The sequence below is a fragment of the Chiloscyllium plagiosum genome, chromosome 22 (assembly GCF_004010195.1).
Source record: "Chiloscyllium plagiosum isolate BGI_BamShark_2017 chromosome 22, ASM401019v2, whole genome shotgun sequence".
Lineage (NCBI taxonomy): Eukaryota > Metazoa > Chordata > Chondrichthyes > Orectolobiformes > Hemiscylliidae > Chiloscyllium > Chiloscyllium plagiosum.
In genome coordinates, this window is record NC_057731.1 from 42,409,025 (window position 1) to 42,426,376 (window position 17,352).

The 17,352-nt window shown below is 44.5% G+C and overlaps 1 protein-coding gene across 1 annotated transcript in view; it reads right to left on the bottom strand.

Annotated features, from left to right (window-relative positions):
• The window catches only part of rrp12 (ribosomal RNA processing 12 homolog), a 53,469-nt gene extending 43,333 nt beyond the window's left edge, over window positions 1–10,136 (bottom strand). Inside the window, exons 1-6 of the mRNA XM_043712868.1 lie at window positions 9,929–10,136; window positions 8,149–8,381; window positions 7,863–7,946; window positions 5,861–5,937; window positions 552–657; window positions 314–430 (exon numbers count right to left, since the gene is read on the bottom strand). Of these exons, the coding sequence (XP_043568803.1) occupies window positions 314–430; window positions 552–657; window positions 5,861–5,937; window positions 7,863–7,946; window positions 8,149–8,381; window positions 9,929–10,067 (756 nt within the window). The 5' untranslated portion in view covers window positions 10,068–10,136. The remainder of the gene's footprint in view (window positions 1–313; window positions 431–551; window positions 658–5,860; window positions 5,938–7,862; window positions 7,947–8,148; window positions 8,382–9,928) is intronic.
• Window positions 10,137–17,352: the final 7,216 nt, after the last annotated feature.

Sequence of the window (17,352 nt, forward strand, 5' to 3'; positions counted from 1 at the left end):
CACAACTGGCAATTGATGCCAATCTACTGTTAATTTTAAAAACAAGACTGACTTGATTTTTGTTATCTGTTCTGTTTGACCAACACACAGTCCCCATTCAGTTCTTCCTTGGTAACCCACACTCAACAGTCTATGTGGCACCAATATCATCAAACTGGCAGAGTTCATCACTGAGCCTGACCTCTCCACTTACATTTGTCTCTATTGTGTTTTGTGCAGTCTGGTGACAGTGCAACCTGGTCCAGATGAATTATGAACACCCCATCAGCCAAGTCATTTTTATCACTCCCCAGCTCCAGTGCGATTGGCTTACCTTTGGTTTGACATGTACAGTGAAACTGAGGACACCATGGTAAACTTGAAGAGTGGACGGGAAACTCCACACAGTCAAATCCTGCCTGCGTAACAGTGTGGAGAGGCAGGCAAGAATCTGATGGACAAGAAAATCAGGCTAAGTCACAATGAAAACTTAACATTTCCATCCAACAGGCAAACATCATAGGGATGAATGGGACCATTTTAATTAAAATACTCAAAAAAATCACACCCACCCATCGCAGACCTGCCGTAGATCCTGAGTTCACTTGAGCAGATAAAAGATTCATAAAAACTTTTGCTGTGTCTGAGAACTTCTTTATCAAGACAGGACCAGGAACACTGCAATCAATAAGCAGAATAATTATGCCAGTGAATTCAAGAAACATGGTTACATCACAAGCAGATACGGAATAGGACTAACAATAGGCCATTCAGTCTCTCAATCCTGTTCTTCCACTCATTAAAGATCATGGCTGGTCAACCACAATTTTATTATCTAGTTCTAGCTCCTTATTTCTTCCTTCCTTTGATATCCAAATCCACAGATCTATCCTGATTATAACAGAGGATATGTCACGTAGATCTCTGCAAGGGAAAGAATTCCAAAGATTCACACCTCTCCAAGTGAAGTGTTTCTCCTCCTAACCAGCCATATGCTTATACTGAGACATTCTTGTAGCCTAGTCTTTATGAGTGACAATTTCTCATCACCTCCTCTATCAAACCCTTTATTACAGAAGAGTTCCAGACTTCCATCATCCTATGTGTAGAAGTGTTTCCTAATATCACCCCAACATAATCAGAAGTTTCTCTCCATCAATCCCATCTGTTTCCCTTAACAGCTTGAAAACAGATCAAGTCACCCCTTAAACGTGCAAATTCCAGGGGATACAATCCTTGTGTAATCTCACGTTTTAACTGAATCTTTGGAGTCCAGATATAATTCTTGTCAATCTAATCTATATCCCCTTCATGGTTAATATACCCTTCTAACACTGATGCTCTTTGTGGTCCCAGGTGTGTCTAACCAGACCTTATAAAGATAAATCACTCTTGTACTCGAGTTTCAATGACAAGGTTCTACAACTCAGGTTGCTACATAAAACTGCACGATATAGGAGATAACATGTAAGCATGAGGAGACAATTGGTTAGCTTACAGGAAATAAAATTTCAGGTTTTCAAATTGTAACAAGTGGTGTGTCACAGGGATCTGATGAGGCATAATCTTTTACAACTTATATCATTGACCTTAATGAAGAAACTATATGTACAGTTGATAAATTTGCTTAAAATACAAAGATAGGGAGTAAAGTAAATTGTAAAGGGGATATAAGTCTGCAAATGTTAGGGATAGGTTAAGCAAGTGAGCAAAAAGTTGCAAGTATAATTTGTGTAAATATGAACTTGTTCACTCTGGCAAGAAGAAGAAAAATATATTGCTTACACTGAGAATTCTAAAGGACAGAAAGATTTTAATGCCCTGGCAAATGAATCATCACAAAGCTAACTCACAGTAGACCAAGTGATGAAGAAGCAAATGGAGCATTGGTGTTTGTTGCAAGGGTAATAAGAATATAAAAGTAGACATGTTTTGCTACAGTTATACAGGATGTTGGCGAGATCACATGTGGAGTACTGCATACAGCTTTGGTCTCCTCATTTAAGGATACAAATGTATTAGAAGCAGTTCAGAGAAGATACACTTGATGGATATCTGGGAAGGGGTCTTTATCAAGAGGAAAGACTGGACAAGCTGGCCTGTATCCCTTGGCATTTAGAAGAATGGAAGGTAATCTTATCGAAGCATATAAAATTCTGAGGGATACTGAAAGGATGTCTCCCATTATGAAAAATACTAGAACTAGGAGACATGTTTAAAAATAGTAAGTCTTCCATTTAAGTTGGAGACAAGGAAGAAGTTTTTACTCGGAGGGTCAACTTTCTACTGCAGAGAGTTGTGGAGGTGGAGATCATCGAATATTTTTAACACCATGGTAAATAGATTTATAATCAACAAGGGAGCCTAATGTCATCAGCAGCAGGCAGGAAGGAATCTAAAGTTGAGGCCACAATCAGCTATATTCTTATTGAATGGGTAATGTGTATGCTTCTAAATGCCAGGGTTATTGGTCCATCCTACTGAACGTCTCCACTTTCTTTCCCAGGAATCAATCCAGTGAAGCTTTCTTACACTTTAAGATTGTTTTATTCTTCCTTAGCTTCAGAGACCCACAGTAGTGTAAAATATTTCATATGTGGAGTAACCAAAGTCATATATAACTGCATCAAGAATATCTTAAATGTTATACTCCAAACTTCTTGTAATCAAGGACAGCATACCATTTGACTCCGTAATCACTTCTTGTATCTACATGTTAAGTTTGTCTTTCTTGTTTGTACTTACTGGACTCTCAGTATTTAAGAAAATATTGACTTTCTATTCTTCTCACCAAAGTAAAGAAAAACATTTCCCAAAGTAAATGCCATCCTTCACTCAATCAACTTGCATCCATTTGCATTCCATGCCCTCTTCAGAGTTTATATTCTCACGCAGCTCTGTATCATCAGCAAACTTGACCACATTAAACAGGGTCCATTCATCCAAATGATGGATATAGACTGTAATAAATGGATGCCCTCACTCTAATCCGATTAGCACTCCACACATTACAGCCAATCAATCTGAAATGATTCCGATTTTCCATTCTCTGTTTTCTGTTCTTTAACCATTCTCTATCCATATTAATAAATTTCTCCCAATGACATGCACTTATACAACTTTTTGTTTGGCACCGTATTGAATGCCTTTTACATGTATGCGCCATATCCACTGGCTCCCCCTTATTTCTTCAGCCAGTTATATCCTCAAAAACCTGAGACTCTCAGAGTGGTTACAACAGAGGCCATTCAGCTTGTCAAGTCTGCTCTCTGCATGAGCAAAACAGACTGTCCCATGGCCCAGCCTTTAATCTACAGTCTTGCAAATATGCTGTAATCAGATAATGATTCAATTCTTTTAGAAAGCCATGATTAAATCTGCCTCTACTACACGCCAGCAAGTATACTGCACTCTTAAATACTCGCTTCTGCACAAAAGGGTTCTTCCTCCACTATTTTTGATTCTTCTGCCAATAATTGGTTCATGCCCCTTCCACCAACAAGAGCTGTTTGTTTCTACCTACTGTGCCAAGATTTTTTCTGACTTTGAACACTACTATTAAATGTCTTCTCATGAGTCTTTTTCCTACACCCTTTGGTGCCTTCACATCCTTGTCAAACTGGACACGATACTCTAGCTGAGATTGATCCAATGTCCCGTACTAACTTCCCTGCTTTTGTACTCTTCCGCCTCAATTATATCGATTAATTCACATTGTCTCTTGATCTTTTAAGCAAATAAATCACTTTGCGCTTCTCTGCTTTAAATTTTATCTAACATTGATCTGATCATTCCACCAGTTAAGTCTTCTTTAATTATCAAACTTGCAGCTTGATTTTCTTCCCGAGTTTCACGTCATCCAAAAGATTGCCCATCCAGGTTTATAGATCAAGAAAAGTATCACTAATAACAATGCTTGAGAAACATCACTAGAAAATCTTTTCTAATTCAAAAAGCACAGTCCATCACCACTGTCTTCTTTTACACAATTAATTTCATATCCATGCTGCTACTGTCCCTTTTATATAATGGATTTTGTTGGTAAGCCTATTATTTGGCATTTTACAAAATTGCTTTTGAAAGTCTATGTACACCACATCAACTATGTCACCATAATCAATTCTTCCTGTTACTTCAACAAAAAAACTCAATCAAGTTAAACATTTTATTTACAACAAATCTGTAGCTGCATTTACTTTGTTAATTTACATCTATTCGAGTGGCTGTTAATTTTGTCCGGGAGTAACATTTATAAATGTTTTCTCACTAATGAAGTTAAACTGATTGGCCTGCACTTGCTGAATTTATCTCCATGCCCATTTCCAAACAAGGGGGTAACATTAGCAATCCTGTTCTTTGGCATCAATTCTTTACTCCCCTTCATTGAGGGGGAACTGGAAGATTATGGTCCATGCCTCTGCAATTTTCATGCTTACTTCTCTCAGTATCCTTGAAAACATTTGAACGGGTACTGGTGATTTATCAACCTTAAGCATAGTCAATATTTCTATTAGCACCTCTCAATTTTTCAGCCACCCAGTGCCTCAATTACTCCCTCTTTCAACACAATTTTAGCAGCGTCTTTTTCAGACTGATGCAATACACTCAATTAATACCAAAGCCATGGCCTCTACTTCATGTGCGAATCCTGTTTTTGGATTTTAATTGGGCCCATTCCTCCATTTACCAGCCCTTTACTGTTTATAGGTTTATAGAAGAATTTTAGATTCACTTAGTTATGGATTTCTCTCATACTGCCTTTGCTTCTCATTCCTGCTCTGAATTTTAATATTCATTTTGAATTTTACTAGTATCATGAATTTGACATTTATCATATGCAAGCTATTGAAGATGATTTCTCTTTCATAAAACCATGACGGCTCTGCCTAACCATAACATGACTTTCTAATTGTAACATTACTTCCGGATTCCAGCACTTCCTGATCACTGAGGTCAGACTATTTGCCGCATTGGTACAATATGAATAATGTTACGCGCCACCTTCCAAACCACTCCACCTATTCCAGATTTGTGAATTTTGGAACATTACAACAGAGTCATTCTTTTTAAACTCACTCGTAGGACCTGGACATCGCTGACTGACCAGCATTTATTGCCTGTCTTGGTTACTGTTGAGAAGGTGACGGTGAGCTGCCTTCTTGAACTGTTGCAGTTTATGTGCTGTTGATAGATCACAACGCTGCTAAAGATGGAATTCCAGAATTTTGAACCAGCATCATTAATCAGGATGGTAAGTGGCTTGGAAGGGAGCCTGCAGGTGGTGGTGTTCCCATATATTGCTGTCCTTTTAGATGGAAGTGATCATGGATTTGGAAGGCTGAGGTTTAAGGTGAATTTCAGCAGTGTATCCTGTATATAGTACACAGTGCTACTATTGAGCGTCACTGATGGGAGTGAGGGGATGCTTGTGGATGTGATACAAATCAAGTGGGATGCTTTCTTCTGGATGGCGTGAAGCTCCTTGAGTGTCTTTGGAGCTGCACCAATCCAGGCAAGTGGGGACTATTCTATCACACTCCTGACTTGTGCCTCATAGATGTTGGACAAACTTTAGGAAGTCAGGTAGTGAGTTACAGAAGGATGTTGAGGGATTCAGTGATAGTAACATCATTGAATGGCACAGGACAGTAGTTAAATTGTCTTTTCTTGAAGGTGGTTATTACCTCGCATTTGTATCATGCAAATGTTACTTATCACTTCTCAACCCAAGCCTGGAAACTGTCCAGACTTGTTGCATTTGAATATGGACTACTTCAGTATCTGAGAAATAGTGACAGAGCTGGACATTGTGCAATCATTGCTGGACATCCCTACTTGGTCTCTTACCAATACATCAGACCTCACTAACATTTGGACTTACCGTCTCATTACCAAATTCAGCAGATAGACAACAGCTGCAATTGATTCCTCAGATTCTACAGCTTCCAGTGTGGTCATCTGAGAAAGAGATGCGATCAGGAGTTAGTCAGGCTGGGAGTTATCACGTTCACTGCCTCCCACACAACAACCATTCGTAACAGCCGGCCTTTTATGCTCCTCAACCTTAAACCTTTTACATTAATAGTACTTCATCCAATAGTCTCTTGTAATCCACTCAAAGTTCAGGAAATCATAATATGATTAATTACAGATTTGCCCATCAGAAATGCAATGAGTAATTGACTCCACGGCTGGTCTGTTATCTCAACAATCATTCACATGACAGTCAAATGAACTTTTAACATGTTGGCATTATCTAAATAAACCCTTTGCTTTATAAATTGTGTCTAAAGTGTTTTGATAATATTTGGGGCCCAGCCTGAAATGTATTCACTTATCCTCACCTGCTGATAGTCAGCAATTTCTACTAGATACCATGGAGCACGGACATAGTTCACGGGTGGATATGAGAATGTGTACAGGGAATAAGCAGACAGGGAAAGAGTTACGTTTTGTGAAACAAGATGTTCAGTTGAGCATGACTCAGATCAGATAAGAACTTACAGTTAACATGGGGTGCTGGAGACAAGGGTAATGGGTTAACAAGGTGGAAAAGCAGTCATTATGTAGAGCCATTTAAAAACATTGGAAGCATTCAGTATGCAAGGCCAGCTAACAAGGGGAAAAGTATCCATTGTATGAATCCAGTTAACAAGGTTAAGAACACTCAGTGTATAACAGTAAAGATGCGTTGTTGGAAAAGCGCAGCAGGTCAGGCAGCATCCAAAGAGCAGGAGAATCGACGTTTCAGACATGAGCCCTTCTTCAGGAAATGCCCGAAAGAAGAAGGGCATTTCCTGAAGAAGGGCTCATGCCCGAAACATCGATTCTCCTGCTCCTTGGATGCTGCCTGACCTGCTGCGCTTTTGCAGCAACACATTTTCAGCTCCGATCTCCAGCATCTGTAGTCCTCACTTTCTCGTATAACAGTAAAGGGCTTGGTCTCTGCTATTGATACTCGTTGTTTATAATGGTTACCCAAATAATTTGTATGTTGCCTTATCTGGATACTCCTCCCTGTAAAATGACTACATAGTTCATTGAGAAATCATTGTTCAAGAGAAGACCGTGAACTCATGTCTCTGTGCACTTGGGCAATCGTTCTCTCTCCCTCCAGGGCCCGGAATAAAGATTTTGCGGGGGGGGGGGGGGGGGAAGCAGGATAACAGATATAATACCTCACTTCACAGATACAGTCCACAGGCCTCAACAAAGCATACAGTATTTATAAAGCCGAACCAATCGTGGGCAGCACGGTGGCACACTGGTTAGCACTGCGGCCTCACAGTGCCAGAGACCCTGGTTAAATTCCCGCCTCAGTTTGCACATTCTCCCCGTGTCTGCATGGGTTTCCTCGGGTGCTCCGGTTTCCTCCCACAGTCCAAGGATGTGCAGGTTAGGTGAATTGGCCACGCTAAATTGCCCGTAGTGTTAGGTAAGGGGTAAATGTAGGGGTCTGGGTGGTTTGCGCTTCGGCGGGTCGGTGTGGACTTGTTGGGCCAAAGGGCCTGTTTCCACACTGTAAAGTAATCTAATCAATCGTAAACCACTGCCAACCAGATGGCGATCTCTCCCAGACAGATCACTGCCGCACTGACCAAAGACCCTGACGTTCAATGACCAGAGAGATTCTTTCTTCAATTCACCAAACTCACTCAGTGCAAAACAGATTTGAAATTTACAGAAAATCAACCAAGTCTCTGCAGAATAATCTGTTAAAGCAGCAGTCACACCAGACCACACACTACCAAACAACCTTGACACCTCCACCCCACCCCAAGCAATCCACCCCAATGACCCCTCACTCCCACTGCTCTCCAGACTCTTGGGAAGGTGGGAGTGATAGGTGGGAGAAGGGCAAGGGACATGAAATGAAGGCTCACCAAAGCTGCAAAATATTCTGTCTCTGTCTCATTCCCACCTTGAGATCGAATCACCTCCGTAACAGCTGCCAAAACAGCACACACCTGTAAAACAGACAGACAATTAATGAATGTAATCAGTTTGGACCATGTGTTGCTGCTAGTGGTCAACTCCCAGTGTCTCTACTTGAACAGTGAAGGCTCAAAATTCAACAACTTGGTACTTACTGTTCAATGTTACCAGTGAACACCAGTTTCCACAGAGCACTTTGGGTAATTGACTCTCGGAAACTATGCTGCTACTCACCTCTTTGTGGGCAGCAGAGTTGGATTCCCATAAACGCTGCACTCGCCGAAAGGTCAGGTTGCTGCAATCAGACAGGCCACTGAGAAAGGTGCCAGTGGTTTCTTCTGAGGGTGCACCTTCCTCACACTTGGAAAAGGGGTCTTCTGCTGAACTCTCTCTTGGATCAAACAATGAACTGTTGGATTGAAGGTCGTTATGCAGTTTCAGCACATCCACTGTCAGATCACTCTTACCTGGAGAGAATATAAAGGGATCAGAGGTTAACAATCAACTGATCAATATTAAATGCAGTTAGAGAATCATATTCCAAAGAGAATCCCACTCAGACCCATTCCCCCCACCTTATCCTTGTAACCCCGCACTTTAGATGACCAATCCACCTAAATTGCAAATCTTTGGACTGTGGGAGGAAACCATAGCATCCAGAGGAAACCCAGACAAGGGGAAAATGTGCAAACTCCACACAGTCACCCGAGGCTGGAATTGAACCAGTGTCCATGGCGCCGTGAGGCAACAGTGCAAACCACTGAGCCACTGTGCCGACCCCCCCACTCTCACATCAAATCAAACAGCTCACCATCCAAAGCCTGTCTCCAACAGTATCACCACAGCCCAAAGAGTTGATTACACTGGTCCCAGACCATCAACTCACTCAGCAGGGACGACAGCAAATCCAAGACAGGAATTAGGGTTGCAACTATAACAGAGCTAACAATCAGCACCCACTGGGGAACTGACCGTCTCTCCACTCCTCACCCAACCCCAAGCAAAGTAACAGAATTACCACAAGTACTTCAGACAGCGAGAGAAGCCAAGCTAACTGGCACACTAAATTTCTGGAAGAAAGGGAGCTTTACTCTACCTAACCCTGGACTATAGGTAGCAAAAATAGGAAGACGGATCATTATGATAGTTTGCGAAGCGGGGAGGTTATGAGCCTTGAGTGCCCTTGTACACCAGTTTGTGAAAGTAAGCATGCAGATGCTACAAGTGGCAAAGACAATGTTACACAGGCCCTCACAGCAAGAGGATTTGGGTACAGGAGCAGGAGCGCTGCACTTGCACAGGGCTTTCCACAGTATTATGTACAGTATGTACTAATGAAGGATATTCTGACAATGGAGAGAGTGCAAAGTTTACCAGACTGACTCCTGGGAGGCTAGGACTGATACACAAAGACAGACTGGGTTACTTAGGAGTACATTCACTGGAGTTGGAAAAATGAGGGTGAAATCTCAGAAGCCTATGAAATTCTAAAAGGACTAAACATCGGATGAATATTCCTGATTACCAAGGAGACCAGAACCAAGGATCAACCTTAAATGAAATGGGACTTAAACGAGGAAACATACCTTCACCAAGAGAGTGACAAGCTTATAGAGTAACCTGCAGAATTCTCTGGCACAGAAAGCGACTGAGGCCAAAAAAATTGAATGTTTTCAGTAAGGATCTCGACAGTATTCTTCGGGGTAAGGGTACAGGAAGAACGCTGGAATAGGTCTGAAATAAACAAGCCACAGAACAGGTTCAGAGGGGCCGGCTCCTGCTGCTACAGGCTGGACCTGTCCTGGGAGTGTTTGATGGGGGTCAATGTTGAGAAAACTTTCCTCTGTATCTAACCGCACGCCGTGTCCGTTCTGGACGAGAAGTGACACTGGGACAAGGGTCGGCTTAGGCCGCAGTCCCGGGATCTGGACTCAGTCACACGTTCCCCACGTGCCCCGCTCTCCAGCTGGGCCTTTAAGCCTCGGCTTTTCCAGCCGGCTGAGGCCGAACTTACCGGCCGGTTTGCTGAAGAAGCCGCTCCGCGCGGCATCCCGGAAGCGGTGGGTCTCCGGGTTGGATTCGCTGCTCTGCCCTTTCCGCCAGCGCTTCAGCTTCGGCTTCACTCCGGACCGTAGCCGCCCGCTCCGCGACATCCTCCCCGGCCAGACCCGAGCTCCAACTGATCCACCCCGCTTTCCCCTCGGGTTCGGGGGGGGGGGGGGTTCACTCACACCGCCCCTTGTGGCCTGGAGCAGAACTGCAGTCACACCGCCCCTTGCGGCCTGGAGCAGAACTGCAGTCACACCGCCCCTTGCGGCCTGGAGCAGAACTGCAGTCATACTCCCCGCGACCAGAGGCAGTACTTCAGTCACACTGCCCCCCGCCGACAGATCCAGTACTGCAGTCACACTGCCCCCCGCCGACAGATGCAGTACTGCAGTCACACTGCCCCCCTCGGCCAGAAGCAGAACTGCACTGACACTGCCTCCCGTGGTCAGAAACAGTACTGCAGTCACACTGCCCCCCTCGGCCAGAAGCAGAACTGCATTGATACTGCCTCCCGTGGTCAGAAACAGTACTGCAGGCACACTGCCCCCCCGCGGCCTGGAACTAAACTGTAGTCACACCGCCTCCCCGCGGCCTGGAGCAGAACTGTAGTCACATCGCCTCTTGCGGCCTGGAGCAGAACTGCAGTCAAACCTCCCCCGCCCCCGCGGCCAGGAACTTGCCCGAGTCCAAAGGGGAGTCGTTTTCTGTTAGTGTTTCCTCCGAAACCGATTTCTTGGCCATTGTGGTCAATGAACATACGAATTCAGACATTCGGCCCCTCTAGCCTGTTCTGCCACTTGATGATCTGTGTGAAGGTGCAGCTCTACATTCCTGCCTCTCCCTTGTCCATCAGCTCCATGACCCTGCCCCACATGATCCTGACGAAGGAGCAGAGCTCCGAAAGCTCATACTTCCAAATAAACCTGTTGGAGTGTAACTTGGTGTTGTGTGGTTTTTAACTTCATTAACTCAATGTCCAGTTAAATATACACTGATGAATCAATGCTCCTTCATTTTGAACACCAATGGGAGGACTTGCAAGAGATTAGATTTGCTCCAGATGGGAGAATTTCTGAAATCTATCACCAAGATGCCGAGTTGCAGAGCAACTAACTGGTTGACTTTTAAATGGCATACAGGGAGTTCTCATTTAAATTTTTGGTTGCATTCATGAAAATTACAACTTTATGTGAAATATGTTTAAGTGAAGCAGGGTTTCCCAGAAAAAAATCAATGTTAAAGCTGGAGTTAAGTCCCTACAGACTTTATGCTCGAAAAAAAAAGTATAGATTGAAATTCGAGACTGTACCAAATGTGTACAACCTGCATTCTTAGCTAAAGTAACCTGCAAAATAAAATGCATCACTAAAAGAAATAAATATTTGGGAAAGTATCTGTACTTAGGTTTACTGGGCACTTACCAGACTCTGTTTACTGACAGAAGTTGGTAGTGCAACTGGAGTCCCAGACAACAACTTGTACTGTTTTCAGCCATGAGATGGAATGCAGGTCCTCAGTTTGAATTCAGCCAGATTGGATCCTGAAGTTAAAAGTTGGGTTGGAGGTGAGAATGAAGCAATGCAACATTGGGAAGCAAGACCAGAAGACAACAGGGGAGATAAGGCTGATGGGAGACAAGAATGGAGGAAGCTACACCATAGGCGAAAGTGAGCACTGCAGATGCTAGAGATTAGAGTCGAGAGTGTGGTGGTGGAAAAGCACAGGCAGGTCAGGCAGCGTCTGAGGAGCAGGATATTTGATATTTCGGGCAAAAGGTCTTCATCAGGAATGAGGCTATGAGCCGAGGGTGTGTTGAGATAAATGGGAGGGGACTGGAGGGGAAGGTAGCTGAGAGTGCAAGAGGTAGATGGAGGTGGGGGTAATGGTAATAGGTCAGCGAGGAGGGTAGACCAGATAAGTGGGAGAGAAGATGGACAGGTAGGACAGGTCATGAGGGCAGTGTTAAGTTGCAAAATTGGAATTGGGATAAAGTGGTGGGAAAGGAAATGAGGAAACTGGTGAAATCCACATTGATTCCATGTCATTGGAGGGTCCCGAGGCAGAAGATGAGGAGGCCCAGGACCTGCATGTCCTTGGCAGAGTGGGAGGGGAGTTGAAGTGTTCAACCACAAGCAGTTGCTGTGGGTGTCCCAGAGATGTTCTCTGAAGTGCTCTGCAAGTAGGCGTCCTGTCTCCCCAATGTAGAGGAGACGGCATCGGGAGCAACAAATACATAAATGACATGTGTGGAAGTGCAGGTAAAACACCTGGACTACACCTCCTCCCACCCTGCCTCCTGTAAAAATGCTGTCCCTTATTCCCAATTCCTCTGCCTCTGCCGTATCTGCAGTTACTCCACAGAACACACCAGATGGCCTCCTTCTTTAAAGACATAGTTGATGATGCCCTCCAGCGCATCTCATCCACTTCCCACAATTTTGGTCCTCACCTTCCACCCCATCCAGTTCTGTTTACGTCGCATCATCCTCCGCCATTTCCGCCACCTACAAATGGACCCATCACGAGAGGTATATTTTCTTCCCCACACCCACATGGTTTCCATAAAGACCATTCCCTCTGTGAATCCCTCATCAGGTCCACGCTCCCCAACAACCCACCCACCCCTTCCGGCACATTCCCTTGCCACCACACCCATCAATGTTTTACCTGCACTTCCACACATGTTATTTACTGTATCCATTGTTCCCGATGCAGTCTCCTCTACATTGGGGACACAGGATGCCTACTCACAGAGTACTTGAAACAACATCTCCAGAACACCTTCATCAACCAACCCCCACTCTCCCAAGGCCCAACATTTCAACTTCCCCTCCCACTCTGCCAAGGACATGCAGGTCCTGGGCCTCCTCCATTGCCACTCCCTAACCACCCGACGCCTGGAGGATGAATGCGCCATCTTCTGCCTCAGAACCCGCCAACCCCATGGCATTAATGTGGATTTCACCAGTTTCCTCATTTCCCCTCCTCCCAGTTCCAACCTTCCAACTCGGCACCACCCTCATGACTTGTCTTACCTGTCCATCTTCCTTCCCACCTATTCGGTCCACCCTCCTTGCTGACCTATCACACTCTGAGCTACCTTCCCCCCAAGCCTCACACACCCTCCCATTTATCTCACCACCCCCTTGGCTCACAGCCTAATTCCTGATGAAGGACTTTAGCTTGTAATATCAATTCTCCTGCTCCTCAGATGCTGCCTGACCTGCTGTGTTGTTTGATATCCACACTCTGGGAAGCTACATCATGTCATACAGAGGAAGCAGCATGGAATTGACACAGCTAAACATTCCAGGAGAAAGGGTTAGTCCCTGCAGATGCTGGGGATCAGAGTCAAAAGGTGTGGCACTGGAAAAGCACAGCCGGTCAGACAGCATCCGAGAAGCAGGAGAGTTGATGTTTTGAGCTTGAGCTCTTCATCAGGAATGAAACTTGAAATGTCAACTCTCCTGCTCCTCGGATGCTGCCTGACCAGCTTTTCCACCGCCACACTTTTTGAGAGCTAAACATTCCGAGAATCAGCAAATCAAATCTATACTTTGTTAACCCTTCACATCCGATCATAGAGCCATAGAGTCATACTGCACAGAAACAGACACTTTGGTCCAACTCATTGATCAGATTTGTGAAGAGATGGCGGGCATTTCAGGATGCCCCCACATCTGTTGGTGCTACCCAGGTAGCATGCTTAAGTTCTGAACCCAGTTGTGTGGGGAGTCGTGATTTATATTCAGGCCTGAGATGGAATATGTTCAAGGTACAACTTACACGACAGCCATGGTGGGGCTCTAAAGTACCATTGAGATGCATCGCAATGGGCTTGATAAAGCCCTGACCTTCTATCGGATACTTTTATTTCATTGTTCTGAAGGACCACCACACTCTGAAAGCAAAACAAAACAGTTTTGATCTGCCAAATGCTCAGTTGACTTGGGTTGTGTTCATTTATAAATTTTCTCTTGTGAATAAATGTGGAACCCACTCCTCCCCACATGAATAGTCCCAGTTTACTTGCTGTCAAATGTTCCAACTAGAAATTCTTCTGGAGGGAACTTGCATAAGCAACATGTGAGGAAGCAAAGTGATGAAAATGGTAGCAGCCCTGGGTCATGGGTTCATATTTGCTGCTGAGCCATTCCTCATTTCAGGCACCAAGGTGAAATAACTATGGGGATTTGCAACAACCCGGGGATTGTCAGATACGTGGCATTTTCATGTTTATTCGCGGGTTGTGGATGTCGTTGGTTAAGCCAGTAATTATTGCCCATTTGCCTTGAGCAAGTGGTAATTAGCTGTGTCTTTGAAACGTTGCAGTCCATTTGGGTTGTAGGGAATACGTGTGACACAATCCTAACCCAACGACAGTGAGGGAACACTAACATACAGAGGAACCTCGATTATCCGAACGAGACGGGCGGGCACTATTTCGATCAGATAATTGATTATTCAGTTAATTCATTTCCTCCGGGGTGCGGAGTTTTCTGTGAAGTCTGCTCCCCATTCAGGAGACTAGGCAGCAGCACACCACGCACAAGCCCCCGCCCCCCTGTTCATTCCCACACTGCCCCATCCCCATCCACTCCCACCCCAACCCCCGCCACCTCCAAAACTGTCCGCTCCCACCTCAATCTCCCCGCCGGCCACCCCCAACCCCGTTCTACCAACCCACGCCTCCGCCCCCAACACCATCCACTCCCACCACAACATCCCCCCACTCACCTCCAAACTGGTCCAACACCTCCCCCAACCCTCTTTTGCACTCCCCTTCTTCTAGGACAGCTGGACTGTATACCAACATCAAGACTGCTAGTGCCTTTGTAGGGTAGGTCTCCAAATAGCACTCTCTCTCACAGACACTCACAACGCCCCACCCCACACACACACACACACACAACTTTATGACAGGTTCCACTTCTGCCCTGTACAGGACAATGTTGGAGAGATTATCTGGAGAAGGGGGCTTTAGGGTTCACCCCTGTGTAGAACTCCAGGGAAAGTGTGGCGACAGAGAGAGAGGGCGGGAGGTCAGTCATTTAGAGACAGTGCCTGGACTGTCCAGGACTGTTCTCGGCAGCATTTCAGTGAGCCGAGTTTGTTTTTAATCATTGTACCTGTAAATAAAAGACGCGATCAGGGTTGACACAGCTCTTTGACGTAATGTTTCTATTGGGACCTTGAGATCTCCTTCGGATAATCCGATATTTGCATAATTAATATTTGGATAATTGAGGTTTATTTGGAAGTATTAGTTTTCGAGGTGCTGCCTTTTCATCAGGTGGTACTGATTTTTAGAAATGTATTTATGCACAGTAATACTGACATTCTGCTTAATCAAAATACATTCACACCTACTCTTAACTATCAGGAAACCAACTGACTTCTACAAGGGACACCAAAAACACAATGATGTGGAGGAGCCACTGTTGGATTGGGGTGGACAAAGTTAAAATTCACACAATGCCAGGTTATAGTCTATCGGGTTTATTTGGAAGCACTAACTTTCGAAGCACTGCTCCTTCATCAGGTAACTGTGGTACAGGATCATAAGACACATATTTTATAGAAAAAGATTACAGTATCATGCAACTGAAATGATATACTGAACAAACGTAGGTTGCTGTTAAGTGTTTCGTCTTTTAGAGTGGGCTGCAAGGTTTCTGTTCATTAATATGTAAATCCCAGAACTTCTTTTAAGTCATATTCTTGAGATAACTTAAGGTTTTAATAAAAAAAAGGTGACGTCTCAGCGAAGACAACACCTTAAAGGTGTGAGGTTAGAGTCTGTCTGTATCCCAACCTTGAAGTCAGACTGGTTCTATTTCCAAAGTAGGAATTTATAAAACATTACATGGATTGACTGCCTGCATTCATACTCGAAATGTCGACTCTCATGCTCCTCGGATGCTGCCTGACCAGCTGTGCTTTTCCAGCACTACGCTTTTCGAGTCTGAACTTCAGCATCTGCAGGCCTCACTTTCTCCTGGTCAATGCAAGCAGTCAATCCGTATAATATTTTATAAGTTCCCACTATGGAAATAGCAATGGTCTGACTAAAGATTGGGACAGAGACAGACTGTAACCTTGCATCTTTAATGCATTGTCTGAGCTGAGATGTCACCTTTTTTCATAAAACCTTAAGTTATCTCAAGAATGTGAATTAAAAGAAGTTCTTGGATTTAAATATTAATGAACCGAAACCTGCGACCCATTCTAAAACATGAAAGACTTAACAGCGATCTAGGTTTGTTCAATATATTGTTTCAGTTGCACGACAGTGTAATGTTTTGCTAGAAATTCTGTGTTTTATGATCCTGTTCCACAGCTACCTGATGAAGGAGCAGCCCTCCAAAAGTTAATACAGGTGCACAATCCTTTATCCGAAATGCTCGGAACCAGCTGGTTTTCGAAATTCGGAATTTTTTGAATTTCAGAATAAGTGACAGCTTGATGGCGAAATTTTTAAAAAACGTTACCAAACAGCAGACGCATTGTGAGTAAAACAGGCCCTGAAACAGAATCAAGGCCCGCCAGTGCTGGGACACGTCACATCTGAGTGTTAATGAGGTAAAAACTTCACAAAAGAACCTTCAGATTTTGGAGCTTTTCGGATTTCAGGATTTCGGATGAAGGATTGTCAACCTGTACTTTCAAATACACTTGTTGGACTATAACCTGGTGTTGTGTGATTTTCAACAAAAACACAATGACAACACATTTGTGAGAGTAGATAAGTCTATATAACTGCTAGCCCCGATCTGGGAGAGAGACATGATACGTAGGAGCTGGTGTTGGACTGGGGTGGACAAAGTTAAAAATCATTCACCAGGTTATAGTCCAGCAGGTTTATTTGGAAGCACTAGCTTTCCACACATTGCTCCTTCATCAGGTAACTGAAGCCAACCAAACGCTATCTGAAAAAGAGCTTCCAGAGACAGACCTGTTCCAAGCCAAGAGAACCGACAGCAAGAACCTCAGCAACTGGATACATTTTAAAACGGTGTTTTCCCTCGTGGTGAGCTGAAACTCCCAAGACCCCAAAGTTTCTAATCTAGCTAGCAACAAGGGAAAGATGGGTGATGGTGGTGCAGGGACCGCAAGGGTAGGAAGCCTGAAGAAAGTTTAGCCAGGTGGCTGATGCAGCTCCCACCCCCACGCTGATTGATGATGTCACTTCCGCCCCATCATGGCCACTCCCACAGCCACTTCCGGCCCTCACATCATTGCCGATGCCACATGCTCAGTGACTTCCGCCACCCCTACTGCCGTGTCTGCCATCACTTCCGACCCTATCAGCGCCACTCACCTGCATTCTACTGACACGCCCCCCTACAGACCCCACTGTGACTATCCCCACCCCCCAGAACCCCGAGG